This window comes from Hemicordylus capensis, chromosome 2 (genome assembly GCF_027244095.1).
Source record: "Hemicordylus capensis ecotype Gifberg chromosome 2, rHemCap1.1.pri, whole genome shotgun sequence".
NCBI lineage: Eukaryota > Metazoa > Chordata > Lepidosauria > Squamata > Cordylidae > Hemicordylus > Hemicordylus capensis.
The window spans coordinates 402,968,182-402,995,882 of record NC_069658.1 but is presented as its reverse complement, the minus strand read 5'-3'; the positions used below and the strand labels follow the sequence as shown (position 1 = coordinate 402,995,882).

Genomic DNA, 27,701 nt, shown 5'->3' with positions numbered 1-27,701 from the left:
GATGCACAGTAGTCATATAGGGAGAAGCATGGCAGACCCTGGTTTGGGCAGCAGGAGGGACCTGTTAGGTGGGCACATACTGACAGTGACTCTTCTCTCAGAGTCCCACTCTCCTTCTCCTTTCTGCTCCACTGGAGTCAGTGACGGTGCACCTGGGAATGTTGCAAGCTTGGTGCTTAGCTTCAGTGCCCAGAAAGTGATGGGGTGGAGCTGGTTAGGGTGGGGAGGTGGTGAATTAAAGTAGAGAAAAAGGAATTGGCCATGACAGCAAGTGGAATTGGGTTCACAAGGAGTGACTAGTGGGATGGGTGGAGGTCAGTCGGTTCTACGTGGCTGCAGGCTCACCTCTGCTCTCTACTCATAGGTATGAGGTGATGCAGTTCTGCTGGCTGCAGCCAGAGCAACGCCCCACCGCTGAGGAGGTGTACCTCCTGCTCTCCTACCTGTGTGCCAAGGGGGCTTCAGAAGCTGAGGAGGAGTTTGAGCGGTGCTGGAACTCCATGAAGCCCGGGGGAGGAGGTGGGGGCTCTGGCTCTGGCTCCAGCCACGTGGGCGTGGAGCTCTCCTCCTTCCCCCTGCTGGAGCATTTCTCCAACGATGGCGACGACGTCCTCACCGTCATGGAGACGAGCCACGGCCTCAATTTCGAGTACAAGTGGGACCAAGGCAAAGCCGAGCACCTGCCAGCTTCAGCCATGAGCCCTCACGGCGCTGCCCACTATCACGAGCTCTATTATTCAGCCAGTGGCAGTGGTGGCGGAGGAGGAGGTGGCCACCTCAGACTGGGGGTCTCGCCCTCCTGCTACGAGTGCAAAGTGCAAGGCTGCTCAGGCCTGCACACGCCGGGGGTGGTGCCCGTGCTGAGCGCCCACAGCCCCTCCCTGAACAGCGAGTACTACATCCGCATTGAGGAGGCCGCCTCCGAGGGGAGTGGGACTGACCTGGATTACACCATGTGTTCCTACAGCCCTGAGTTTGGCCGTCCCTCCCGCTGGCAAACCAAGGAGGGCTGCTATGAATCGAGTAACAGCCCTACTGTCTCCCTCACTATGGAGCCTCTTCTGGGCCACTCGGACAGTCACTGGGAAACCCCTGACTACTACTCCTATGGAGGACAAGGGGACAAGGAGGCCCCATACTACGAGGCCTCCCCGAAGGACAGTGCTGAGAATTACTTGCTCCAGGAGACTAGGGACTCGGAGTGGCCCAGCCCAGCTTTGCAGAAAAGCATCTTTGCTGATCCTCTGGGCGTGTCTCCGTCAGTGGCTCCCAGCTGCAAGGAAGCCATGTCTGACTCTGTCACTCTGGAACTGGGTGAGGAGAATTCATGTGGCAGTCCTAGGAGTGAAGGGGGCGAGCATGAGGAATCCCCTTCTTCAAGCAAGCACTGGACATCCAACACTTCAGCCAACAATAACAGCTGCCACCCGCTGTCACCGTGTGAACCACCCGCCAATGACAGCTGGTGCTACCGGCACATGATCACTTTCCAGGGCCTCATGGCAGAACCACTGTGCACAGTGCCCCGGGATGAGCCCACCCTAGGGATCAGGGACCTGCGAGCAGCATTGCTGGGTGGGGAGCGTGTGTCATCATCTCACGCAAGCTCCCCGTGCTCAGACACTGACTCGGCTAGAGAGGGGGAAATGCCACCCGAGGTTGCTAGTACAAAGATAACTAGAGAGGACTCCACAGATCATCTGACAGATGGAGGGGATGAGTGCCACCAGGGCATCACACCACCAGTGAGGGAAACAGATTTGGTGACATCGCCGTCGTTATCCGTGCAAGAAGAACCAGCCAGCTTCATAGACACTGGGGATGCCATCGTGTCAGCTGAGCTAATAGCGGAGGCTTCAGGAGCTGGAGAAGATTCTGACCTTGTGGAGGAGCCCCCAGCCGAATGCCCACTCAATGTGCCACAGGAAATTAATATAGAGAGTGGGAAGAGTGTTAACAGTGAGCAGGACCGAACGCCAGACAAGACAGTGTCAAGTGCCAGCTTCCCTGACTTGGATGAGGCCAGCGATGAGGATACAGCTGAGCTCACATTTGGAGTCTTTACTGACTTCCCAGTTGATTCTTCCGAGCGGCAGGATATCGTGCCCACCTTCAAGTCCTTGCAGAAGCAGGTGGGGACCCCTGACTCACTGGAATCATTGGACATCCCCTCCACCACCAGCTCCTGTGAGGCTTTTAGCCCAACAACCTATGTGTCCTCAAGCCAGCCCAAAGCCCTGGACAGTGGCTATGATACAGAGAACTACGAGTCCCCTGAGTTTGTCCTCAAGGAGCCTCATGAGCCCCGAGAGTCCGAAACCTTTGCTCAGCTGGGGAAGATGACACAAGATGACAGGGAGGGCCAACCCACAGAGCTAGGCATCTCCAGTTCCTTCAGTGCTGAGCTGCAGGGGTTAGATGAAAAGAACCCTTACCGTGACTCTGCCTACTTCTCTGACTATGACACTGAGGGGGGAACTCGGGAGGATGGGGAAGGGGACAGTGATGGTTCTGAGGGGCACGAGCCAGAGGTCTCTCAGGTAGACACTGAAGGGCTGGGGAAGGACTCTGACCCAAATGGCAGTGCCGGTGAGTCTCTGCCTTCCTGTCCTGAGCCCACATGCCCATGTGGAGACAGTGTGGGGTGTACTGGGGAACTGTCTATCAGGGAACATGCTTTCAACTTGTCACAGGAGTTGCTGGTGTATAGAGTTGCTGCTGATGAGCTGGACTCAGACTCATCGAGAGACAAGACGGAGGGGACAGTTGTTGTGCCCCAGACCCCTGCCCCCACCACCAGATCCTTTTTCTTGTCACCTGTGGTCATGAGTCCAGAAGCACCTGGGGGAGAGGTAGAGGTAGGGGATGCAGGGCAGGAGCGTGTAGTAAGGGAGTCAGGGCAGCCTGGGGAAGTGCGGGGAACTCTCCATTGTGAGGAGGCACCGAGCAATCCTGGACTCTCCAATCTCTCGCTGGACTTAGCAGTGGTGCCATCCCGGCACTCTTCTACCCCCGCTGATCCTGAGGAAGAGGAGGATGACACCGAGGACAGTGATGAGTCAGACGAGGAACTGCGGTGCTACAACATCCAGGAGCAGAGTGAGGAGAGCGAGGAGGAGTTGCTGACTGTGCCCATTGTGGTGGCCGAGAGTCACAGTGCTCGCAACCTGCGCAGCCTGCTTAAGATGCCCAGCCTGTTGGTGGAGTCCTTCTGCGATGATGAACGCAAGAAGAAAGCTGTCTCCTTCTATGATGATGTCACTGTCTACCTCTTTGACCAGGTGACGTGTTGGGGGTAGGGCTTGGAGGGGAGAACCTAGAGCGGGAGGAGCCTGATGGAAAGAAGAAGGTGGTCCTGAGTAACCAGTAGGGCTCTGTGCCCATAGCTGTAAGCACTGGTGTCATTTCCTGGCCTCCAAGTGCAGTGTAGCTGAACATATTTGTGCTCTTCCTTCTGACTGGCCGTGTTCCCTACCATAAGTCTGTATGCTCAGACCAACTATCAGATTATCCAATGGTTCTCCTTAGGCCCTAATCTTAATCTAAGAGCAACCCTAGGATTTACAACTCTGCCTTAATTTAGCCTGGGAATGACCCAGAGAATACAGAACTTTGAGGATGGGTGAGGGGCTGGTGGCACAATTACTATGGGGAACAGAAGGCACAAGGCAAAGAAGGATTTAATTGTGTATTCCTGGGAGGGTAGCTGGGATTGCAGCAGAGTACAAGCTGGACCCCAAATAGGAGATCATTGTGTCTCTTGTGTCTCCTGTTCACAGGAAAGCCCCACAAAGGAACTTGCAGAGCAGCCTTTCCCGGGAACGACAGAGCCGCCCTTGGTGCCACCGGTGCAAAAGGATAGCAATGGCTCTCCAAGCCCAGCAGACACGACAACTGCACCCAACAGCTCCTCAGAAGGCAGTACCTCTGAAGAGAGTAAGGGTAGGATTTGAACAGGGAACGGAACGTCAGTAAAGCCTATCGCTCCCTCCAGGGTTGTATTTAGGGGGGAGGGGGCCCCTGTTCGTCCCTCTCCCTGGCGGTTCCTCAGAGTGAGGGAGATAATGAAGAAAACAGGGGAGGGGTGGAGCTAGGGTTTGCACCCATCTGCTCAGTTATAGCTACACCCCTGAGTCCCTCCCAGCTCCTGGAGGACCACTTCTCTTGCGCTAATCCTATCTCAGTTCTCAGGGGGAGACTGCATTATCACCCTGTGCAGCGCCCCTCTCCCTGCATTCGGGGAAGCGGAGAACTCACTGAATTCCATTGGGTAAGGCCTTTGGCAGGATGAGCAGGTTCCTCTTGATACTGGGTGCACTCCCACACCCTGACTGTCCGCATCTTCATTGCTTATCCTTTATCTGTATTTATTCACTCAGTCTTGTGGTGCCCTTGCTGTCCCTCTTCCTCCATAGAGAACCTACCTGATACATCCACCGGCTGCTATTCAAGGTGTTTGTTACAACCTTGAGAGCAAAAAGCCCCCCATCTTTCTGTTTTTGTGCTCTCCGAAGCTTGCAGTGTGATTACATCGTGTACAGGCAAGAGCGTCCAGTCTGTAAGCCTGGCTCCAGGTAGCCGCTTGCTTCAGCTATCTGTATTTGGCCACTAGAGGTTGATAGAGAGTGCATTATAGGAGCCTGTATTCTATAGCAAGCTCCTTTGGACTTTGGGGGACTCAGGCGGCGGTAGTTTCGTAGGTGGCAGAGGGCAGTAGGACCAGCATGGGGTGGGATCCGGGCCTGCTTCTGACTCCTCTCGTGTCTTTTTCCCCCCCACTCCAGGTGGTGGTTTTGAGTGGGATGACGACTTCCCACTCATGCCAGTGAAATCATCCCTCATGTCATCATTGACATCCGTGGCCCCTGAGCCTGCCCTCCCCAGTCTGCCACCCACACTAGTGCCAGCTCAGAAGCAGGTGTTGCCCATCCAGTTCTCACGCTTCACTGTCTCACCTGCCCCAGCGTCACGGTTCTCCATCACACACGTCACTGACTCCGACGTCGAGTCCGTAGGAGGTAAGACCCAAAAGCCCCAGTGAGGCGTGGTAACCCCCAGGTGCTTCCGGATGCTGTTTTGACCTTCAGCCAGACTTGTCAGACCACATGACCTGGTGTGGATGTCACGGGATCAGAGAACCGAGGGATAAAAATGCAGGTGTTGCGCATTGCGGGGCAAGGTTGCACTTCTGTGGAGATCTCCTTTAATGTGTTTTCTTACGTTGCTTGCTCACACTCTAAATTTAAAACCTAACTTGGCTAAGGCCATGGTTGTGCGTATTTCAGGTTACCAAATGCACCTTTAAGTAACTTTTGCCATTTTCTCTCAGTGAGAGAATAGGGAATAGGGACAGGAATACAGACTGGTCTTCAAAAAGGGTGATGTAGCTCTAATCCAGAACTTTGTGTGAACATTAATGATCTGGGGATTTTGCTTTTGCCTCTTCCAAAGTGCCTCTATCCAGCACAAATGATGTGACTGCGTGTACTATAGGGAGCAGGGCTAAGAACAATTCTGGGATATGCCAACCTCACTTTATTGACTTGGAACAGGGAAGGAATTGTGTATTTCCGTCTTTAAAACATAGCTGGATAGTACAGAGGTAAGGCTGGTTGTCCTGAATAACCTCCACTGAAACACCTAATACTTTTTCCTTGTGTTTCTGTGGACATGGCCTCCAGGAGAATGAATATAGTGCCTCCATTAACTTACGCTCAGATTCACATGCGCAATCAGTGATAGGCAAGCGAAGGAAACCATAGTGAGTCATGAAGAGCAGTTCCATAGAGCCAACATGGAATGGGGAACAGGCCATGTCGGCAAAGGTCCCATTGCCAAAAATGTTCTGGGCAGCTGAGCTGACGTAGGGACTGATCACAGTTCCCCTGGTTTTAATCTTGTCTGCCACAAACTCGTGAGGCAGCCTTAGGCAAGCCACTCCCTCTTGGCCTCAGCCCCCCAACTGGGAATAATAATGCTTGATTACTTTACAAGGTTGTTGCAAGGACCACATCAAGATAATACACATGTAGTGCTTAGCATACTCAAAAAGTGTGTCAAGTATTATGATGATGACAGTGTCTGAGATGTGATGTCTTGACACAGGCTGCTCTGCCCAAGGCAGCATAAGAAAGACCAAGTTCAACTTGGACTGATGTGGGGGCACCATAATTACATGCTTTCCAACAACAGTAAAGTTCCAGTTGGGGACCAGTGTCAGTCACACAGTTGCCATAGTCATGGGTTGGGGATCTGTGCTTTTTGGTTTCAGCAGCCGTTACAGCCTTGAATTTGTATGTTGAACCTTAATTACTCATTCAGGTGCCACACAGGTGTTGATACCTTAACTGATTTATTAAACAAGACTATTTACAGCTCCCAGAAAATGATCCCAAAAATGGGCCTGCAGCAGAATTTCTTCCAGTTCAAGAGAAGCAGGGTTGGGGGGGGGATAATCTTAAGGGGACTGTGCACAGTTAATTCGCTCTGTCTAAATACAACACAGAGTGTCATGGTTTAGTGCAGGGTTTCTTAACCTTGGGCCCCCAGATGATGTTGGACTACAACTCCCATCATCCCCAGACATGACCTTTGTGGCTGAGGATGATGGGAGTTGTAGTCCAACATCTGGGGGCCCAAGGTTAAGAAACCCTGGTTTAGTAGATAGGAATCTGCAACTAGGAAGCCCAGAGGATTAGGACTACAAGGCCTCTGTGTTGTACTTTCCTATGGCTAACTCAGCCTGTTCCCTTTTCTAGGCAGCAGTGAAGATGGTGACAGAGAGTGAACTTGGCTATGCGCTCTCTTTCGGACTTCTCATCTTGCCCCCTACAGCACTGGTTTCTGCATCGGGGCAGAGGAATAAGGATTGAGGCCCAGAACCTGAGTGGAGCAGAAGAACTCAGTGGGGCCTCGTGCTGTTTTTTTTAAGAGGCAGATTTTATTGGACAGATTGTAACTGCTGCTAGGTTGGAACTGCCCCACAGCAAGGCGGTTTGTGATGCGTGTGTGTGTGTGTGTGAGAGAGAGAGAGAGAGAGAGAGAGGAGGGTGTGTGTGTGTGTGTACAGATAGACATATAGACATATAGACCCTATAGCATTTAAAGGGTAGGAGTATGACCTCGCTAACATCACTGCCCCTCCGCCCAAACCATTTTGATGCCCCCCTCTAGCTCACACCTTGTGAAATCTTGACCCATATTGGCTTCCCAAGTTGGGGTACCGCCTTGAGACACCACCACCACCACATCCTGCCTGTCCTGTCAGTGTGTCACATGTTCTTTCCAGGCCCAGCGTGGCATATAGAGAAAGCACGAAGCCTTTCACCCCGTGCTACTCAGAAATGCTTCTGCTTGGCCCTCAGGCACTGGTACTCCTTTCCCACCCAGAGACTGCAAGCCTTCCTTGCCCTCCACTCAAGACGCTGTGTCAGGAGATCAGTTGGAGCTGTCCTATTCGGCCGTGCAGGAAGAAGAGGAACAGCAAGTGAGCAGGAGAGTGTGGTAGGCCAAATACAAGGGGCATGTAGGGGGACCAGCCAAGGTTATGATGAACTCTTATTTGGAGGGCCCACCTGGGCACAGCAGTTATTTCCCCTTTTTGCAGTCTGGTTTTTCACATAAACGTGCTTACTACTGTCTGCCCATTGCTGTCTGTTCAGCTGCATCACAAGTGGGGACACGGTTCATTTAAAATTGTGCCTGGCATTGTGTTGGCTTGGTCAGAGACCACCCTCTCTCATGTCTTAGTGACTCAACTGCAGTAAATAATCTCCACCTCCATTATGGGAAGCTTGGCCTGAGCCCGGAGTGGCACAGGAGCTGTGCCTTAATGGCCTTGGGCACATCCCTTCTCCATCTTCGCCTTGTGGAAAGCCACATGTTCCAAGCCTGCCTTTCACAAGGCACAAAGCCAAGGGAGCTGCAAGAAATAGGATGTAACATGCTTTAAATGCATCACTGTCCAAGAGGGACCCTGTAGTGCTTGGACCCACACTCAGCCCCTTCCACTCTCCTATCCTGCCTCAATTTTCATCTTCTCCCTGCCATAGTATTATTTAGGCAGAGCCTTTTTAAAGAGCCAAGATGTGCTTGCAGGAGGCAGGGCAGAAGTGTATCAGATTGCCTTGTGGTGTGGGAATGGAGTCCAACTTTCCTCTGCAATGCCTAGAGTAGTTCACACGCAGGAGGAGATTCCTGATGAGTTGTGTAGCAAAAGCAGGTCAAACTGCCACCGGGACTATTTTTGTATAAAATGTACCCACTGCTATGTATCATCTGCCCGGACAGAGTGGCAGATTTAAGTTATTGTTGCCAAAGAGATGTAAAGAGTTAACTTTTATCAAGGTGTCTTGGGGGGGGGAGAGGAGGAAGGAGTAATATAAGGGGTCTTGTTTTTGGTTTAATTTTGATCATTTTAAGGCTTAGGATAATTGTGCAATTTGGATTGGAAGAAGGCACATAATGGCAAGAGGACTGCAGTCAAAGGAGGGTGAGGGGCTCTGGCCTTTTGGGGCTATAGACCAAACATGGAAGCTCAGAATCAAGGAACAGACAGAGAGAAGCAGATGTCAGCTGATGGCAACTGTATTCCTGGCCATTCTCTAAGGGACTCTTGCAGTATTTGCCTAGAGAGCAGCTTCAGCATCAAATCGTGTTTTGTCATAGGGATTTTCTGGAGGTGAGGTGGTTCTTTTGCTTCTGTGGTGAGTTTTCCTGTATTCTGCTGACACCGGATTTGGCATTGGGGCTGATCCCTCTTCTTTGATGCGTGAACATAAGGAGCGTAATGCACTTTAATTTAAATGTTTACACACACATACATGCCTCACCAGTCATCTGATTGGATAGTGCTCTCAGTTTCCAGTGGTGATGGTGGCATCAACATTTTCTCCCCCCGCCCTTCACCCACTAATTTTAGTCAGTTGAAGATTTGCTTAGCGAAGCTGCTATCCTAAACCTCCTTTTAAGGCCCCATTAAACTCAGTGGAACTCACCTCTGAGTAAATATTGCTTAGGGCCATGCTGTTTGTTCCCAATAGTTCTTAATTCTTTCCATCCTTAGTACCAGGCAGGATGCCAGGAACCCTTGGGATTCTGTGTGTAATGTCCTTTCTCTCCCCTGTAGTCAGAATAATGTTAATGTCTGTGACATTCCTGAGTGCTTGCTCAGTTTTCCTGAGATTTGCTGTCCTTGCTGAAAGTGCCACTGGTAATGGCAAGTTAACCCTGCTTTGTCTGTCAGGGACATATGTGTTTAGCGCCAACCTCCTTGTGGCTGCTGTGATCTCTGAATGCAACTGGATAGGACCACCCTTCCCTGTAGCATGGTCAGCCGGCAGCAGTGCTCTTGCTTGGCTTTTGCCTGGTAAAGGCTGAATTTTCCATCATGAAGTTAACAGGCAGTAGTGCCATTGGCTCAGTCCCCTCCCCTTACAGATCCTTGAAATCTGTCCCTTTAATCTCTTTTTCTTGGGTGAACTTCAAGAAGCTGTGGCATCTACAGCCAGGTACTTGCAGTTTGATTCTACCAGGATTGGCTCATCCACTAGGCGAACTAGGCAGTCGTCTAGGATACCAAGCAGAGAGGGGTGCCGAAGGCCTGCGTCACGTGCACCCAGTAAGCCAACAACAGACAAGAGGAGTGGCCAGAAAATAGTTTTCAGTGTTAATCCCTGTGGTTACCAGATATACCTGGCACCCTGAGGGAATTACTAAGGTCCTGTATTCTTTCCTCTAAGTTTTGTCTGCCCGCTGTAGCTGATTCCCCCGTGGGCTGTGTTTTGTACACTGTGTTCTCCACACTAGCACATGCCTGCACCTGGAGGGACTACATTGCACAGGGGGCTGCTGCACATTCTGCTTTCTGCATGTTGCTGTGTGACATCAGAAGTTGTTCCAGCAGCTATACACAGGTGCCACCTATGGGCAAAGCTGTCTTTCATCTAGCAGCACTACTTTCAGTGGCTAATATGAGAACCTCAGACCCTAGGAGGAGAAAGGGAGTCTGCCCCACAAGGTGTAGGGTGAGGCAGCAGCTATTCTTCTGTGTAAACAGTGCAGCTTCAAGAATCCCAATCCAAATAAATTCCCCTGTACACTGAATGGTTTCCAAAACTATCATATTGTTCCGTCACTGGATTTTGAGAAAATGTATGTAGAACTTGCAGACCTGAATAGCATTGTTAAGAACATAAGAACAGCCCTGCTGGATCAGGCCCAAGGCCCATCTAGTCCAGCATCCTGTTTCATACAGTGGCCCACCAGATGCTACTGAAAGTCACAGGCAGGAGTTGAGGGCATGCCAGTCAGTCAGTCAGTCATTTTTATTTCAGTCAATGACCAGAAGCATTATCACACACAGCAGAACGTAATTTGCATAAAATATAACAGAATTTAGCCACTGAGAGGGCATGCCCTCTCTCCTGCTGTTACTCCCCTGCAACTGGTACTCAGAGGCATCCCGCCTTTGAGGCTGGAGGTGGCCTATAGCCCTCCAGCTAGTAGCCAATGATAGACCTCTCCTCCATGAAGTTATCAAAACCCCTCTTAAAGCCATCCAGGTTGTTGTTGGCTGTCACCACATCTTGTGGCAGAGAATTCCACAAATTGATTATACATTGTGTGAAAAACTACTTCTGTTTGCTGGTCCTAGGTTTCCTGGCAGTCAATTTCATAGGATGACCCTGGTTCTAGTGTTATGTGAGAGGGAGAAGAATTTCTTTCTATCCACTTTCTCCACTCCATGCATGATTTTATAGACCTCTATCATGTCTCCCCGCAGTCGTCTTTTTTCTAAACTAAATAGCCCCAGGTGTTTTAGCCTTGCCTCATAAGAAAGGTGCCCTAGGCCCCCGATCATCTTCGTTGCCCTCTTCTGCACCTTTTCCAGTTCTACAATGTCCTTTTTTAGATGTGGTGACCAGATTTGTACACAGTACTCCAGGTGTGGCCGCACCATAGTTTTGTATAAGGACATTATAATATTAGCAGTTTTATTTCCAATCCCCTTCCTAATGATCCCTAGCATGGAATTGGCCTTTTTCACAGCTGCCGCACATTGAGTCGACACTTTCAACAAGCTGTCCACCACGACCCCAAGATCCCTCTCCTGGTCAGTCACCGACAGCTCAGATTCCATCAGCGTATACTTGAAGTTGGGTTTTTTTGTTCCATTGTGCATCAATTTACACTTGCCAACATTGAACCGCATTTGCCACTTTGTCACCCACACCCAGTTTGGAGAGATCCTTTTGGAGCTCCTCACAATCCGTTTTGGATTTCACTATCTGAAAGAGTTTGGTATCATCCGCAAACTTGGCCACTTCGCTGCTTACCCCTGCTTCTAGATCATTTTTGAATAAATTAAAAACCACCGGTTCCAGTACAGATCCCTGGGGAACCTTACTTCCCTCCATTGTGAAAACTCTCCATTTATCCCTAACCTCTGTTTCCTGACTTTCAACCAGTTAGGAATCCACACATGTACTTGTCCCCTTATCCCATGACAGCTAAGTTTCCTCAGGAGTCTTTGATGAGGAACTTTGTCAAAAGCTTTTTGGAAGTCCAGGTATACTATGTCAATTGGATCACCTTGATCCACACACTTGTTGACACTATCAAAGAACTCCAAAAGGTTTGTGAGGCAAGATTTACCTTTGCAGAAGCCATGCTGGTTCTTTCCTAGCATGGCTTTACAATTTTATTCTTGAGGATGCTTTCCATCAATTTGCCTGGAACGGACCTTAAGCTAACAGGCCTGTAATTTCCCAGATTGCCCCTGGATCCCTTTTTGAAAAATCGGTGTTACATTGGCTGCTTTCCAGGCCTACAGTACAGAGCCCGATTGCAGGGATAAGTTATATATTTTAGCAAGGAGGTCTGCGATTTCACATTTGAGTTCTTTGAGGACTCTTGGATGGATGCCACCTGGCCCTGGTGATTTGTTAGTTTTTAGTTTTTCCAGACCTCGGCTCACTTGGGCTGTGATTGCTCTCTTCATGAGTGCATCTGTGAGCAGGTGGAGGGATGATTATTGGACCCAGTGAAGCCTGTCTTCCTTCTCTGCCTCTGTGAGGCTCCATAGCCCACTGCCCATTATCTGGAATGGGAGACCAGAGCATTCCATGGTTTCCCTATTCAGCCCTCCACTTGTGCACAAAGAGAATTCTAGCTTGTTCCCTGTGTCAGCGAGGTAGGGCTGAGTGGAGGAGCAAGGATGGCATTGGCATTCTAGCCTGAGAAATTTCCAGTGCTCTGCAGAACACACATGCTGAGGAGAGGAAGAGGAGGGGGGTGGCTCCAATAGGCCCTATGGCAATCCCTTTGCACCTGCAGGACAGGTCTCCTTTATCATTTAGGGTTATGATGCTCATCCAGCAGCTATTTTTTTAAAAAACACAAAAGCAGAGCATATAGGAACTCTGGGCCTACAATACAGCTAAAACTGCAGATGACCCCACACAGTAAACTTTGAGGGACTATTGTGTGGTTCCCATTCATTTGTTTCTATCCTGTGAGTATAATTTGAGATTTTGAGGTGCATAGTTAGGCCCCACCCCTTCTGCCTAGTATCACACGACTCACCTCAGCCTCCTCAGGTTTTCATTGTTCATTGAGAAGTCAGCGTCTCTGGCTGGTCGGTGCTCTCTTCCTTCCTACAAAAAATTTGCCCAAAATACTCTCACTCCCTCTTCTTTTATTTTTTGGGTTTATTCTTTCTGCCCTTTGCCATTTAGAGTTTTCTTCAGACTCAATCTTTTGTGTGTTTATTTTATCAGCGCCCCCCTCTCCTCTTCAGAGGGAACACTTCTTTGGGGGATTCCCTCCCCCCAGTACAGAAGGCCAAGAAGATGGAAGAAAATGTGCCTCCCGCCGCAGGCGCTTGTGATTAGGAACCAGACACTGCCGCCACCGCCGCTGCTCCTCCACCAGTCCCGATGGAGCGTCTGAGGAAGGCACTACACAAGCACGTGCTTCTGCTGCTACCACCGCTCCTGGGGCCGCCGCCTCCCTCGAACCTGACAGGAACTGAATAGCCCTCTGATTCAGGGGTGGAGTCAGACTCCTGTCTCTCAACCCCGGGAGACAGACAACAAAGCCTTTCCAAGGCAATTCTGTAGTGTTTGCACATAAGGACCGCCCTCACAAGGGATTACTATGCTTTCTCTCCATACACCGAACCATTCCGCGATGCATCCTGTTCCCGCACTACTCCCGCACTCCTGGCTCTCCTGACAGTTATGCTGACACTGGAGGTTAGGCACTGTGACCCCTGTCACAGTGAGGTGTATGGGGATCATTACTGTAGAGTTTGCTCTTCCAGACAGTGCTCTAGATCCTGAACTCCACAGTATGGACATGATCGAACCCCCTTATCCACGCTCTCACAGATCTCTTTCACCACCTCGTTCTTGCACCTGCACTCTAATTTGGTGACTCTTGCTCCACGTTAAAGGAGTCTGCACTTGCCAGCACCAGCTGCTTGTCATCTTCCTTTTGCTGCCCTCTCTCCTCCCCCTGCTCCTCCACTAATGCAGGACCCTCTGCCATGCCCGCCTTCTTTAGACACTGTGGGCCCAGTCCTCCTGGATAAAATCCTGCAGTCTTTTGCATCTTCATTGGACTCGGGTAGAGGAGCACACTGAAACTTCAGGTGTTTCCCCCCCAGGATTGGCTGGAAGACCTTAAGCTTCCATTTCCCTCAGAAGACCTCAGATCTTTTTCCCATCAGATCGCCCAGATGGCTACCTCTTTGGGTCTACACACTGCAAAACCAGCAAAGTCTTCTGTTAATCCTATCTTTGATCTAATTGACAATGATGCTCATCACTCTGTGGCCTTACCTATGAACCCATCCCTGCTGAAAATTACTCGTACCTGCTGGGGAAAACCCTGCTTGGTCCCTGGAACTTCCAAAGAGGTGGACAACCTTTTTAGGGTGCAACTGGATTACTGTCCCTTCCTCAAGAGATACCTGACTCCAAATTCTATTGTGGTTAAAATGGCACATAATAGGTCCTGTCATTGATAATTCTCTATGCCTGTTGATAGGGAAGGGAGGAACCTGGGCTCCATTGGCACACACTTTTTATGCTACATTCTCACTCCACTTAAAGATCCCCATCTACCCGCCCTGCATCTCCAGGTACAATCACTTGCTTTGGGAAAAGCTGTCTCCCTTCCTGGACTCCTTGCCATCAGACAGATGTGATACAGCCTCAGTTTTACAGAAAGAAGTGTTCAAATTAAACTATCAGCTTTTCCATATGGCAAGACACACTACTTGACTGTTCAGTTAGGGTTATGGCGAACTCTATTACCTTGTGACAGCATGCCTGGCTATGCTCTTCTGGCTTGGCCTCTGTAGCTAGAACTAGGATTGAAGAGCTCCTTTTTGACGGCCTGGCCTTATTTGGATCCGTGATAGATGAAACCATGGAGCATGTCCAGAAACTGCGGAACACTGCACACTCAATGAGCCTGCATTCTTCTATGACTTCCTGCTACACTAGGCCTTTTCAGCCTTCTCACATTACACCTTCTAGGCCATCCTCACAGCCTCGGTCTGACCATTTCTTTTGGCAGCAGAGATCTACACTCTACAAGATATTACCTTTCTTTTCGAACAAGCCGGCCCTACCCAAGGGCAAGGTTGCCCCCTGCTACAAGTGTGCATGATTCTTGGATCGTTGGGACGTGTCTGAGATCCTATCTGGACATGTGGGAAAAGATCACTATGGACAATTGGGTGCTTATTGTCATTTGCCTTGACTACACCTTAGAATTCCATGAATGCCCACCAAATTCTGGCCCCAAACTCACTCCTGAGAGTGGGATGAGATAATTTTACTCCACAAACGAGCAATAGAACCCATGCCGGACCATCTGGCTGATGGTTTTTACTTGTCCTATTTAACCATTCCAAAAAAGGATGGAGGTCTCTGTCATATTATGGATCTTCAAAATTTGAACACCTTTCTTACCTACAAACGGTTCTGTGTGCTGTCTCAGACATAATCATCTGAAGACATATGGTTCACCTCCCTCGACCTCGAAGATGCATACTATGGGTATTCTCTAATACAAGAAGCAACTGAAGTGTCCTCTTCTAACTGAGCAAAGAGGCACCTTTTAAAAGTGGTGATTCTTTTTATTTAGCAGGGGGAGAGCATCTGGCCCTATCTATCCCCAGCACAGCATGCTTCCAGTAGCTGTTGCTGGTATCTGTCTTATATTTCTTTTTTAGATTGTGAGCCCTTTGGGGATAGGAGACTGTTTTATTTATTTAGTTAGTTGGTTAATTATATCTATGTAAACCACTTTGGGAAACTTTGTTGAAAAGCAGTATATAGGTATTTGTCGTATTCTTACTATCCTATCTCCATACGTCCACAACGCAGGAAATTCCTGTTTCCAGATAGGTTCCTGCAAGTTCCAGTTCCAGGCTCTGCCCTTTTGTCTCTCTACCGCACCAACAGTTTACACAAAATGCATGGCAGTGGTTGTTGCCCACCTGCAAGAAAGGGCAATTCGGATTTTCCCTAGGCTAGATGATTTGCTCATTGTAGCTTGCTTAGAACACACCCTTCATTGCCGCATGTCCACCACTATTACCCTTCTGCAGAGCTTGGGTCTCAAAATCAACTGGAAGAAGTCCCAACTGACCCCTTCTCACAGAATAAAAGTCTTGGAATTGTCTTCAGTTCTATACTTCAAGCCATCTTCCCAAAGGGCCGTGTTACTCAAATACAGGAAACGGCCTTGTGCATCCTAGCACTTCCTCATCACTTGGCATGCCATATACAATGATTCCTGGGTTTCATGGCCTTCACAATGTCCATACTCCCGCTTACGCATCTGAAAATGAGACCACTTCAACACTGGTTCCTGGACTCCTTCGACCTAGTACCATCCTCAAAATGTTAGTCTCTTTGTTCCTCTAGACATACAGGGATAACATCAGATGGTGGAGCTATATGAAGAACCTGACCAGCTCCACCTCATCCTATCGCCCAGACCCCCAACTCTGAATCATGACAGATGCCTCAGGCTGAGGAGCTCATTGTGGCCGCTTGTGTCTGAACGGCCTCTGGACCCTTTCAGAACATGCACACCACATAAACTTCTTAGAGCTGCTAGCCATTTTCAAGGCCTTGAAGGGCTTCCTCCCGCGTGTCACTGGTTTGCACGTTCAGATCCTGATGAGCAATACTACAGCCATAGCATATATCATCCGCCAAGGTGGCATTTGCTCTCATTCCCTACTGCATTTGACCCTAGAAATCTGGGACTGGACCATTCACCACCATGTCCATTTTGCTGCTCTCCATATTCAGGGCCAAAAGAATGTTATAGCGGAGTCTTTAAGCAGCACCTGTCTCCTCTCTCTCAAATGGCAGCTCCACCCAACCACCTTGTGAAAAGTCTTCCAGTTCTGGGGTCAGCCTGGCATGGGTCTTTTTGCAAGCCTAGAGAACCATCAGTGCCTGCTGTTCTGCTCCTGGGCAGGCCAGGGTCCCGGCTCCTTAGGGAATGCCTTCACAATGGACTGGATCACTCACTATGCTTACCATTTCCCTCCAATTCCACTCCTTTGAGTTCTGCAGAAGATCCAGTGGGACAAGGCAAACTGTATCCTTGTGACTCCATGGTGGCCACAGCACCCCTGATTTTCCAGCCTCCTACGTCTTTCCTGCAGAACCTTTGTTCACCTCCCCTGCCTCCCAACGCTCTTGTCACAACCTCAGAGCGAACATCACCTGGATGTCTCTCACAGCTACAGCTGACAGTGTGGCACATTTGCCCCTCTGGCCAACAGAGCTCCTGACTGTCCTATCTGCTGGAAGGAAACCTTGCACTCTCTCCTCCTACAAGGCAACATGGAAGAGGTTCTGTCCTTATGTTGAAAAACTACAAACAGGTAATCCTGCTCTGGCTCCTCTGCCATTGATACTATCATATTTACTGGACCTGAAGAAGACTAGTCTCTGTGTGGCCTCCATTCAAGTACACCTGGCAGCCATCGCGGTCCACTGGCAACAACACACTCCTATCGCCATCTTTTTGCATGTCCAAGATCTTTTTGCATGTCCAAGCATTTTCTGAAGGGCCTTTCCAACCTGCACCTTGATACTCCCTCTGGCATCCCCTTGTGACTTGCCTTTAGTGTTACACAGTCTGATGTCTAAACCATTCGAACCCCTGGCTACATGTGACCTTCGCTTACTAACATTAAAGAGAGTCTTCCTAGTGGCTATCACCTCTGTTAGGAGAGTGGGTGAATTAAGAGCACTAAGGTGTGACATTCCTTACCTGATTTTTCAATTGGATACAGTTGTCCTCAGAATAGATATCACCTCTCTACCAAAGATCATTTCCTCCTTCCACAGGTCTCAAAACATATCTCTTCCAGTTTTCCTCCCAAGCCCAACATGTGAAAAAGAATACCACTGGCAGACCCTTGATGTCCATCAAGCCTTAGCCTTCTACATCAACAGGTTGTCTTCATTCCAGGACTCCAAATCCTTGTTTGTCTCTTATGGTAAGCTGACGAGAGGCCGCCAAGCCTCTTCCCAATTGATCTCTGCCTGGATTCTATGTACAATAGCCTATGAACTGGCCAAACACACACCGCCTCAAAAGATCACGGCACATTCAACTAGGGCTTTAGCCACATCCTCTGCTTTTGACAAGGGTATGTCCCAGCAATCCATTTGCCAAGCGACCATGGGCCTCTCTAATTCTGTTTTTTCACCATTATGCCCTCAATGTCTGAGTTAGAAGAGATACAACCTTCGGGGGGTGCAGTACTCCAGTCCATTTTTGGCTGAGTCCCTCCTCTCTTCTGGCTAGTTTGATTTTTCCACACATGCTCTGAGACCCATCTCCGATGAGGATCTAGCTTGCAATGCACCCAGTCATGTGAAGGACAGAGACCACTCCGAAGAGCTTTGGGTTGCTTGTACCTGGAGTTCTTCTGGTGGTCATCTCTCCATTCACATGCCCACCCATGCTTCCTGCTGCAGAGTGATTGGCTGCAGTGGATTCCTAAACTGAGGAGGTTGAGGTGAGTTATATGGTACTAGACAGAAGGGTGAAGCCTAAGAGGGATTTGAAAGCGTAGAAGAGTTCCCAATCCTGCATTCACTGAGGCATGAAGCCCAATCATGTGAAGGGACAGATGGCCACCAGAAGAACCCCAGTTAGCAATCGGACAATCCCTTTATCTTGATTTCTGACAGCACAAGGACTTGTGCCAGGTATGGAGAATTCTTGAGCCATCAGGCAGCAGAAGGAGAATCTTCCTTTTTTTGCAGTATCAACTGGTTGGGATTACAAAACTGCACAGTGTCTTATCCCAGTCTTAACATCTGTGCCAGCGTATTAGTACCTAGGGACAGGTGTACTGCAGCCATATAAAACTATATGGTGGGAAAGGGGCAATGTAGGGAGGTTTTGCAATGGGATTAGGAATCATAATTTTGCAGGATCTTTCTTTGGCCGGGGAGGTGTTCCAACTATTTGTCTGCACTGAAATTCTAAAAACCTGCTAAAAAGTCACAGAATGAGGTGTTGGCTGCAGAATTCAACTTCCTAAGAATCTCAGTCCCATTCGAAAAGAAAAACAAGTTTTTTAGACTTTTGGGTTGCAAAGATAAGCTTGAAAGTATGGGGGCAATGCCTGGTCAAAATCCCTGAAGCCAGTGGGTTACTGATCCCTCTTAAGAAGATCTCCAATGGGAAGAGAGCAGGACTTCAGTACCAAGTATAGACCCTTGCGCCTCTCTATTACCAGCTGAAGAAATTAAGCAAGGTAAGGGGGAATCTTGTAAACTGGCTTAATTTACATTAATTATAAAGATAGCAGAATTCAGCTTGTCACAAGAACACAGGCACTAAGGAGAAAGGCAAGATATTCCACTTACTTTGTTGTTCTGATGCTTGCATTCCAATTTTGGTCTCCTCATGAGATGCTACCCAAGTTGTTTCCTAGTCTCGGTTTTTCCATCAGTACAATGGGGTTATTTTAGCCCAGGCCCACTGAACCAATTGGTGGCAAAGGTAGCTGACTGTATAAGCTTCAGAGGCTGCAGACACGGCACTGGGTGATGCAAATGCTCATGACTGGCTCTGTATTCTCTTCTTCCCTGTTAAGTAGAGCAACACGGATCTCTTCTTCCTTACTGATGAAGAACGTCAGCCATGCTGTGCAATGAGGCTGCGTACTGCCATTCTAACATGGCATCATGCAAACACAAACATTGCTGGGATGAGGAGGAAGAGGAGGGACTGAATAGGATTTCTAGTGTTCAGGACTTCAGTGCTCCTCATTGCTCCTTGCCACTCTCCGTAATGCGCTGGAGCAGAACAAATTATGCAAAATACACATATTTGCATATGATTTATATAGAGCATGGAATCCAGCTTTTCTTAGCACAATTTAACTTTTGTTTCCAGAAGGCAAACTGGACACAGCCCTAGTGATCAGGAGGGTGGAGCAAGAAGTGCCTTGAGTTAAGTTGGCAGTAAAGCCAATTGAGCCCCCGGGATCTTGTTACAGCTTAGTTCCAGCCACTGTCCAACCTGCCATTTGGCTGTTTGAGAAATGAAGATGCTTCCGAATATGCTTTTGCATGGGAGTTGCCCAGACAGGTGCACTGAAGTGCTTCCAGAGCAAGCAGATTTAGAAAGCATCTGAAGCTGTAAAACCTTTGGGGGCGGAAGCTGCCCGCTGATGCCAAGTGCACAACAAAGATTAAGGAACAAGTGGGTGGAAATGAAACAGGATTGGCTCTAAAGCTGCTCGTATGGTTACTTCTGGGGCAAGTTAATCCAGGTCCAGTATCCACAGCAAAAATAAGTACTGTGCACAAAGAGGAAAATGCTTTCTCTCAAGTAATTGCCCTTATTTGAACATGTAAAGGTTGCCTCTGGTGGAGAAAGTGAATTTCAGGCCAACACAACTACATTCTCCCTAATTGTGCTTTCGGAAGACATTTGGAAAAGGAGCAGTTATGGGTAGAATGGGTGCTACTCCAAGTATAACTAGTATGCATTTGAGGGACAAAATTCCAGGCATTTCCACCAGGGAAAGGCAGGCAGGCTGGCTTTATACTGGTAGGTATCACCTGCAAATTATAATACAACACAATAGGAATTGCTGTTTGCTTAGGCATCATTAGGGATGTGCATAGAGCTGGGTGGGGGTGATATGAAGGTGGGGGGTCACACTTTAAGGGCAGGAGAGAGTGCTCTTACCCCTCCGCATCCCCCGCTTCCCCCCCTCCGCATCCCCCGCGCTTCCCCCATCCCCGCGCTTCCCCCCTCCCCCTGTTCCCCCCTGCTTTCCTCCTCCCTCCGCTTTCCCCCCACTGGTGCTCTGTTATTCAAGGCTCCTTGGGGGTGGCAGCATCCCTCCCTGCTGCCCCATCCCCGCTTTGCCCAGAAGTACCTGGCGCATGTGTGCGCTCATCACAGTTGCACGTGCGCCCCCGGTACTTCTGGGGATTTCCGGGCAAAGGGGATGGGGCGGCAGGGAAATATGCTGCCGCCCCGAAGAAACCTTGAATAAGGGTGTGCTGACCAGGAGTGGGGGGAGTGGAGGGAGGGGTAAGTGTACCCTCCTCCCCCCTTAAAGTGTGAACCCCCCACCTTCAGAGGCCCTTAAAAGGCCCTCCGAATGGGTTCGTGCACATCCCTAGGCACCATGTCAATTGATATACTCTGTCTTGCAGTCCCATGTCTCTACACTGTAGCCAGCTGTCAGGCATGTCAGTGGCGCCAGTAGGCATAGCATCCGTGGCATAGGGCTGGCGGAGTGCTGCACCCTTGCAGTTGAGAGAGGAACCATTTATAGTATTCCCCTTTCACCATGCTGGATGGTGGGAGTGTTCTACAAGGTGACCTTCAACTGCCACTTCGAAGGCCAAGCAGTGAGTTCACTGGAGAGCAGCCAGGATTGGCAGCTGTCAAGCAATTGCAGTTCAGCCTGACTGCTAGTTGCATTCCTTTTAGTACTGTGTTTGAACAGGAAGTTCCTACAGGTGTATGGTCTATAGCATCAAAATGCTTTCAGCCCCTGGGAGACTGCATGAGGACAGAGCTAGAGCTATGTTTTGGATTACGTTTTTCTAAAAAATGAGAGCGAGAGAGAGAGAGAGGCTATTTACAGTGTATATTTTATTGATACGGGTCATAATTGCTGTATTTTTTATCAGTGCCGATTTCCATACAGCTCCCAGCATGTGTGTCAAATACCATTGGTCCAAATATAACAAATAATAATAAAAGTTTTTAAAATAATGTAATCTTTGCCTACTCATCTATGCCTCCTAGCCAGCACAATATATCGAAAGAGTGGATTGTGTAGGTTGACCTAGGAGCCGTGATAGTTGGTGGATGTGCCTGCCTTGCGATAGTGACTGGGATGTAGGGTTGTCAATTGCTCTTTGACAAAGAAGTGCCTCTGTGACTTGTATGACACAGGACACATTGGGAGATGCAGAAAAAGTTGTACCTGCTGGGGTTTTCTGTCATCTTTAAGGTACAGGAACTTTGTGTTCAGAAAGAGGTGCCAAGTCCAATGAGATGGTTTTCTAGTCACTTCGAAGAATCACTTTTAGTTGCATTCTAAGATTCAGTCTCGCTTTTGTGGATGGTAGTGACTGAATTAAAACAGGGAGTGGGTTCTAGTTGCAGCTGGTGCATACTGTCCTGAATTATAACAGGGGTATGAGTGAGTGAGTGAGTGAGAATTTCAAGATTTGTAGCCTTTCTGCATCCTCACTAGTACTCTTCCTAAATGCTATTTAATAGTATGTTGGGGAGGTGGAAGAAGTGAAACCCCCGCCCCCAAAGTTCCTAGAGCAGATTGATTAGGCTTGTGTATTGCTGCTTAACAGTCATCAGATATACTTTGTTTCTGTAAGCCCCATGGCTTGAAAAGGTGGACTTGTTGCATAGGGTTCAACTGGATTAGGGATTGTTGCCGAGTACAGGGGCCCTTCTTGACTGGAGGCCTCTTAGCCACCACTAAAGAGAAGAGAATAAAATATTACCCTCTTCCCCAGTTGGACTGGGCAACTAAACCTCAGCCCTCTTGTTAATCTGAGCGTGGAGCAGGCATAAGACACCACTCTTCCCTTAGTGATGTGGTACAACACAAAAGCAAAATATTTCTATTCCTGGTCTTTTGACACCGGAAACCATCCTTTCCAAGTTACCCTTTAAAAAATTTTCTTCTTCCGACATGGTCTAAGAAATAAAGGGGGGGAAACCTGTATTATGCAACGGGAATCAGGCTAAGTTTTTAATTTACAAAATGCATTACAGAATTAACAAAATGTAGGTGTGATAGCCAGTAGCAACAAAAAGACAGAAAGTGCGGAGGGCACCTTTTGAAGATGAAATGCAGAAATCTGGAGCATTAGTCCTTAAGACATCCATGGACAAGTCTTCGAGCCAGCACAGTGGTGAGGCCACAGGGCTTGTGAGCAGCTAGTATTAACAAAATACTTCTACACTGTCTTCCAGGCAAGTGCTTTTTGTTTCTCCCTCTTCAATGATAATATACAATCAAAACAAACATTGCATTGCTCGGTGGCTTGTTCTATTTTACTTCACTAAGAGCCACCTGTGAAGAGGTGGGAGCAGTGGTGGTTGCTGATCGATAACATGTCACCCTCCTGTCTCGTCTTTTAGTGTGAATGTCGAGAAGTCCCAGGACAGTTTCACTTGTTATGAAATTAACTCCAGACTAGCTGACTGGCAGTTCCTTTTTATTCTGAAGAACAGATTTGCTGTTACCAGCCCATAAACAAATTACTCGTTTTAAACGGCAAGTGGAAGATTTGCAGTCTGCTAAAGGCATCATATCATACTGTGCGGGAGATGGCAATGGTAAACCCCTCCTGTATTCTACCAAAGACAACCACAGGGCTCTGTGGGCGCCAGGAGTCGACACCGACTTGATGGCACACTTTACCTTTGTCTATCACATTAACACCAGAAATGGGGGCCTGAGGCACAGGCGGTGCTTAAGCCTTAATCACAAGGTATGCCTCTGCGCTGAAGCCTACACGGCATTGAAATATTGTTAATTTGGAAAGCTACTGACCAAGTAATGAGGCACAAACCACAGATGCCATACATAAATACTTGTTACTAGGAATCTAGTAACCAAACTAGGAATCTAGTAACCAAAACCACAGATGCCATACATAAATACTTGTTACTAGGAATCTAGACATCTTTTCTCACAGGTAGTATGTACAGTGTGGCCATGAACACGCCATGGAAGGTGGTTGTGTGTCTCTTCCCAGTTTAACAAGACAAACACCACTTTGAACATGGCTGAAGTAGTTTGTTTTCGGGGGGTGGGGTGTTGCTGAGGGGCGGGCAGCTTAGCACTTACCTACTGTACTTGTTCAAGCAGGGGTGTAGCAAGGTTGGAGTGGACCCAGAGACAAGATTTTGAAATGGAGCCCTCCTCACTGAAGCTCAGCTCATGAAGCAAAGAAATCTTAAATGAGGCTGAATAGTATGTGCCACAATAGAACATCATCCTAAATTATTTTTTAAAAGGTTTTGTAAATTGTGGACAATGCAAGCCATTTAATGGTACTAGAGAAAGACATGCTGTTCTGGTAGCTCCAGGTCTTAACACTCACATAAATTTTGGAGGATGAATACAACTGGAGAAAGCCCTGGCGGGTGCACAACTGGGAGAGTCAGTCATATGACTTGCCTCTGGGGGGCTCCCTAAGGCAGTGGGCCCCTGGACAACTGTCTCCCCTTGCCCTATTATAGTTACGCCCCTGTGTTCAAGCAGAACTATGCATCTCTTAAAACATGGACAATGCTTACATAGTTAACCCCCTTTTCCTGCACTGACACCCTGCTAAAGAATGCAATTTTTACCTCCTCTCCCCCAAGATGATTCCACAATAATGGAACTCTACTATTTTACCTCCCCCACTGCCAGATGGTTCTGCAATGTTGGTAGGAAGTGCAGACCACATTCCCACACAATCTGTGCTGCTGCACACAGCATGGATCTCCAGAGGCCAGGATGATGCGTCCCATTCCACATATTTCACAATGCACCACACAAAGAGCCCAGTGCATTGGGGGATACTCCCGTGAAATGGGCACGCTATACACCCATCTCTGTATGCACTGGGGGTGTAAGCAGCCCAAGCACTCATACTATCCCGGTGTCGGGCTTAAGGCTGTGCTCGTGTCCTCAACCTCTGCTAACAGCCATTTTATTTCTCCCAATGCAGAAATTAGGGACACTGTAGCAAAGGTGGGGAAACTACACCTATTGAATGTCTGCCTGGACCCAGCCCTTGCCAGCCCAATGTTAAGCTAAATGATCAAGGCAAAGTGAGGGTGCATGGAGCTTAATTTGTACATGTTCGAGTTAGTAAAGCCAGCATAACAGATGAGACTGTCAAAGTCTTTACAACTTAAATGACGGCGGAAATTAAGGTGGACTCCCTAAAGCAACTTCCATGCTTTTGAGAGCATATGAGTGAAAACGGAAAGAGCACTTAGCAATAGCACTTACATTTATATACCGCTCTATAGCTGGAAGCTCTCTAAGCGGTTTACAATGATTTAGCATATTGCCCCCCAACATTCTGGGTACTCATTTTACTGACCTCGGAAGGATGGAAGGCTGAGTCAACCTTGAGCCCCTGGTCAGGATCGAACTTGTAACCTTCTGGTTACAGGGCGGCAGTTTTACCACTGCGCCACCAGGGGCTCTTATGAGTTCTAAGCAAAATTATGACAGGAAAAGGAAAAAGGGAGGACGATCCAGGTTTGTAAAAGGGTGGGTGGATGTGGGTGTGTGCTGAGGGAGGCATGAAAGCATATACAGCACCCATTACCGCACCTTAACCTCATCTAAACCAAGGGTGGAGTTTCTCTTCTTCTTCATGATATGATGATCTTGATAAGCAGAGAGGGGCCCCTATTGGTACTGTGTGTGCTTCAGGGAAGGGGAGGAAATCCTGGCACAGGCACAACTTTCCCCTTCCTTTCATTTTGTGATCCCCAGACTGGCGTTCACCTCTCCCACAGATTAGTTGACATGAAATAGTGGTGACCATGCTTGTACCAGCCTGCAGCAAGCCCCTTTTCAAACACTGCACAGTGGTGGAATATTACTAAATAGTAACCAGCTAAACATCCTTTTGTTTTTAAAAGGTCTAGCAAAAACTCTTCAGGGAATATGAGCTTAACCTTAGGTCAATGGTTTCTTCAAATATATAAAACCCCATTGAGAGATCACCTAACACCCCTGTGAACAAAGCCCCTGAGATTATTATCAAGCAATAGGAAGAAAAATGAGGAAAGAAAGTAAATAGATGCAGGGCACAAACCAGCAAGACAGTAGATAACTGCAGCCTGAGCACATCCATATTTATGTAAAAGTAAAGTCCATAGCGTTCAATGAGATTTAACCTTCCAAGAACCATGCCTAGGCTTGCAGCTCTTGCTGGATTGTACCCCTTTCATGCTGAAAATTCTACACTGGCACTTTTCAATAATGGATTAGTAGCTAAAATATTTCCTTTATATAAAAATATAGACATTGACATATGTATCTGGCTTGCGTTGCCACTTTGTGGAGGCACATTAGTAGGTAACTATGCTTAAATAAAAATTCAAGCAATTATACATTTATCTGTGATCTAGCTAATGTGTTTTATCAGTAGAATACCAGAGAGGTCCCATCTGCCTACAAACTAGGCTACTACAGGGTACCATCAACCTTTTGCAGCCTTTCACAGAGGAAAGACACTGAACTTTTCCATCATGAGGTCTGCTGGAGTTTTGTGCACCTGTTGCATTTGATGGCCAGACTACACATTCCAGGTGGTTCTAGGATTTATTTGTTTTTCAAGCAGCAGCCAGAGAGAGCTTCAGCTTGAGCAGGATCAGCAGGTGTTGGGCTGCAGCTTTCCTTCCCTGGGGGCATGGTGGGACTCCATACGTTTTCATTATGTTAGAGAACAGCAACTGGGAACTGATTTTTGAACAAATAAATATCAACAAAATGAGTAAGCCACCTCCCCTCCTAGCCCACCAGTTGGTCCTCCCCTCAACCTGAAGCTACCTGTGACTTCTTGGATTTTTTTATTTTTTAATCATGAGGAAATACAATCAGAGGTCCATGTGTGTATTCCAGATTTGGCCCTCTAGTTCTTTTGGTTGAGATTAGAACAGGCCATGGTGGTTGACCTATCGCTGGATAACTTTAAGGATGAGACAGTGATCACCTAATAAAATGACCAAGTTGCCTTTCAACAGAAGCAATCTCATTTTCATGCAATGACTTCAAAATGAGCAGTAGCTCTACAGCTCTGTGTGTGTGCTCTGCTTGTGGAAATTTTGAGCCTCAGCTGGCCTGAGTGTGCATAAAACTGCTTTTGGGATGCATTAATATCTACCTGACTAAAAGATTGTAAAGAAAGGAAGAACACAGTCTTGTTTCAGTCACAGAACCAGGACTTTTCAGAATGGGATTGACCTGTAATATTAGGTTCTGGGACATCTGAGTCAGCTTTGTTCCACAGCTTGGGACCCAAAAACACTGCATCAAGCAGGAACTGGCCTGCAAGAGGAGTTCTGGGGAGAGATTAAGCTAGCTTTTTAACTGTTGGGATTCCTCTCCTAGCTAGTCAATCAGCAAGAAGTGTGAGTGAGAAGGGACAGGTGCTCAGTCAATAGCAGCACAGGATATTTTCCTGCTTCACACATACCACAGGTTATGCTCTTTGCACAGCAGCCATCAGCCACAGGATGACTGCCTTGCCAGATTACTGCCTTTACTTCATTTCTTTGGGGTTAGTGAAAGCCCAGCATGAGAAGGATGTGCAGGTGATGCATTACCCTCAAAGCCCTCAGCCATTTCAGTCCATACAGTTGTTCCTCTGGCAGTAGAACTGTGCAGTAGAGGCGGTGTGAATTGCATGAGGGATTGGGAGCTGTTAGACTTCGCAGTCTTGCAACCCTTGGGCGGCAGCAAAGCCTTTCTTGACATCCACAGGTTCCGTTTATTCATATCCATATGTTCTGATGGTGCTGACAGAGAGAACTTCCCGGGAGGAATTCTAAGTGGCAAATAGGACATTGCAAAGTAGCAAGTTTCATCCTGCTCACACTAGCCTTTTCTGACTAATTAGAAGACATTGAGCATGGCCTATAAATAGTACAAGCAGAGAATGCAAGGTCTGGTTCATAGTTCTACCTATTTCTCTGTTCAGAACAGACATGCTATGCAATCTTCAAGATACCCATCCTTCCAAGGACGAGGCATCTCTTCTGTTTTAAAGAGCAAAAAATTAAAAACAAAACGAGTGTGCCAACATGTGCTTTTCAAGCAAGAGGCTTATATGTAACCTAGCTACAAAACCAGAGCTGTAGGAAGACAGACATTTTGATTTTACAAGGACACCATAGAAACACTGAACAGAGGCAAAACTGAAGAAAAAGTGCGAGGTATTCGCTGTTGCCCAACAACCCCAGGATCAGCTGATGAGAGGAGCTGAACGATCATTGGTCACAGTTGGCTTGAGCTGGACGTTGGCAAACGGATTCCTGTGGAGAGGAAGCAAGGTGCAATTTTAGTGGGAAAAGCTTGAGGGATTGAGTGCCTCTCACCAGACAGGGACAACAAAACAGAACAA

At 48.0% G+C, this 27,701-nt stretch overlaps 2 protein-coding genes across 17 annotated transcripts in view; one reads left to right on the top strand and one right to left on the bottom strand.

Annotated features, from left to right (window-relative positions):
• AATK (apoptosis associated tyrosine kinase) overlaps nucleotides 1–7,640 on the top strand; it is a 114,639-nt gene extending 106,999 nt beyond the window's left edge. For 2 of the 4 annotated variants that reach the window (XM_053297053.1, XM_053297049.1), the window contains 4 exons: nucleotides 365–3,281; nucleotides 3,780–3,936; nucleotides 4,785–5,018; nucleotides 6,759–7,640. In XM_053297053.1, the coding sequence (XP_053153028.1) occupies nucleotides 365–3,281; nucleotides 3,780–3,936; nucleotides 4,785–5,018; nucleotides 6,759–6,787 (3,337 nt within the window). In that variant the 3' untranslated portion in view covers nucleotides 6,788–7,640. Of the gene's footprint in view, nucleotides 1–364; nucleotides 3,282–3,779; nucleotides 3,943–4,784; nucleotides 5,019–6,758 lie in introns of all 4 variants that reach the window. The other 2 variants (XM_053297050.1, XM_053297048.1) reach the window with 1 other exon arrangement.
• A 13,520-nt stretch (nucleotides 7,641–21,160) lies between these two features.
• BAIAP2 (BAR/IMD domain containing adaptor protein 2) overlaps nucleotides 21,161–27,701 on the bottom strand; it is a 223,173-nt gene continuing 216,632 nt past the window's right edge. For all 13 annotated transcript variants that reach the window (XR_008316360.1, XR_008316361.1, XM_053297059.1 and 10 more), the window contains one exon: nucleotides 21,161–27,612. Coding sequence is in view for 9 of the 13 variants with exons in the window: in XM_053297056.1 (XP_053153031.1) it covers nucleotides 27,543–27,612 (70 nt within the window). In the remaining 4 variants the exon portion in view is untranslated. The remainder of the gene's footprint in view (nucleotides 27,613–27,701) is intronic.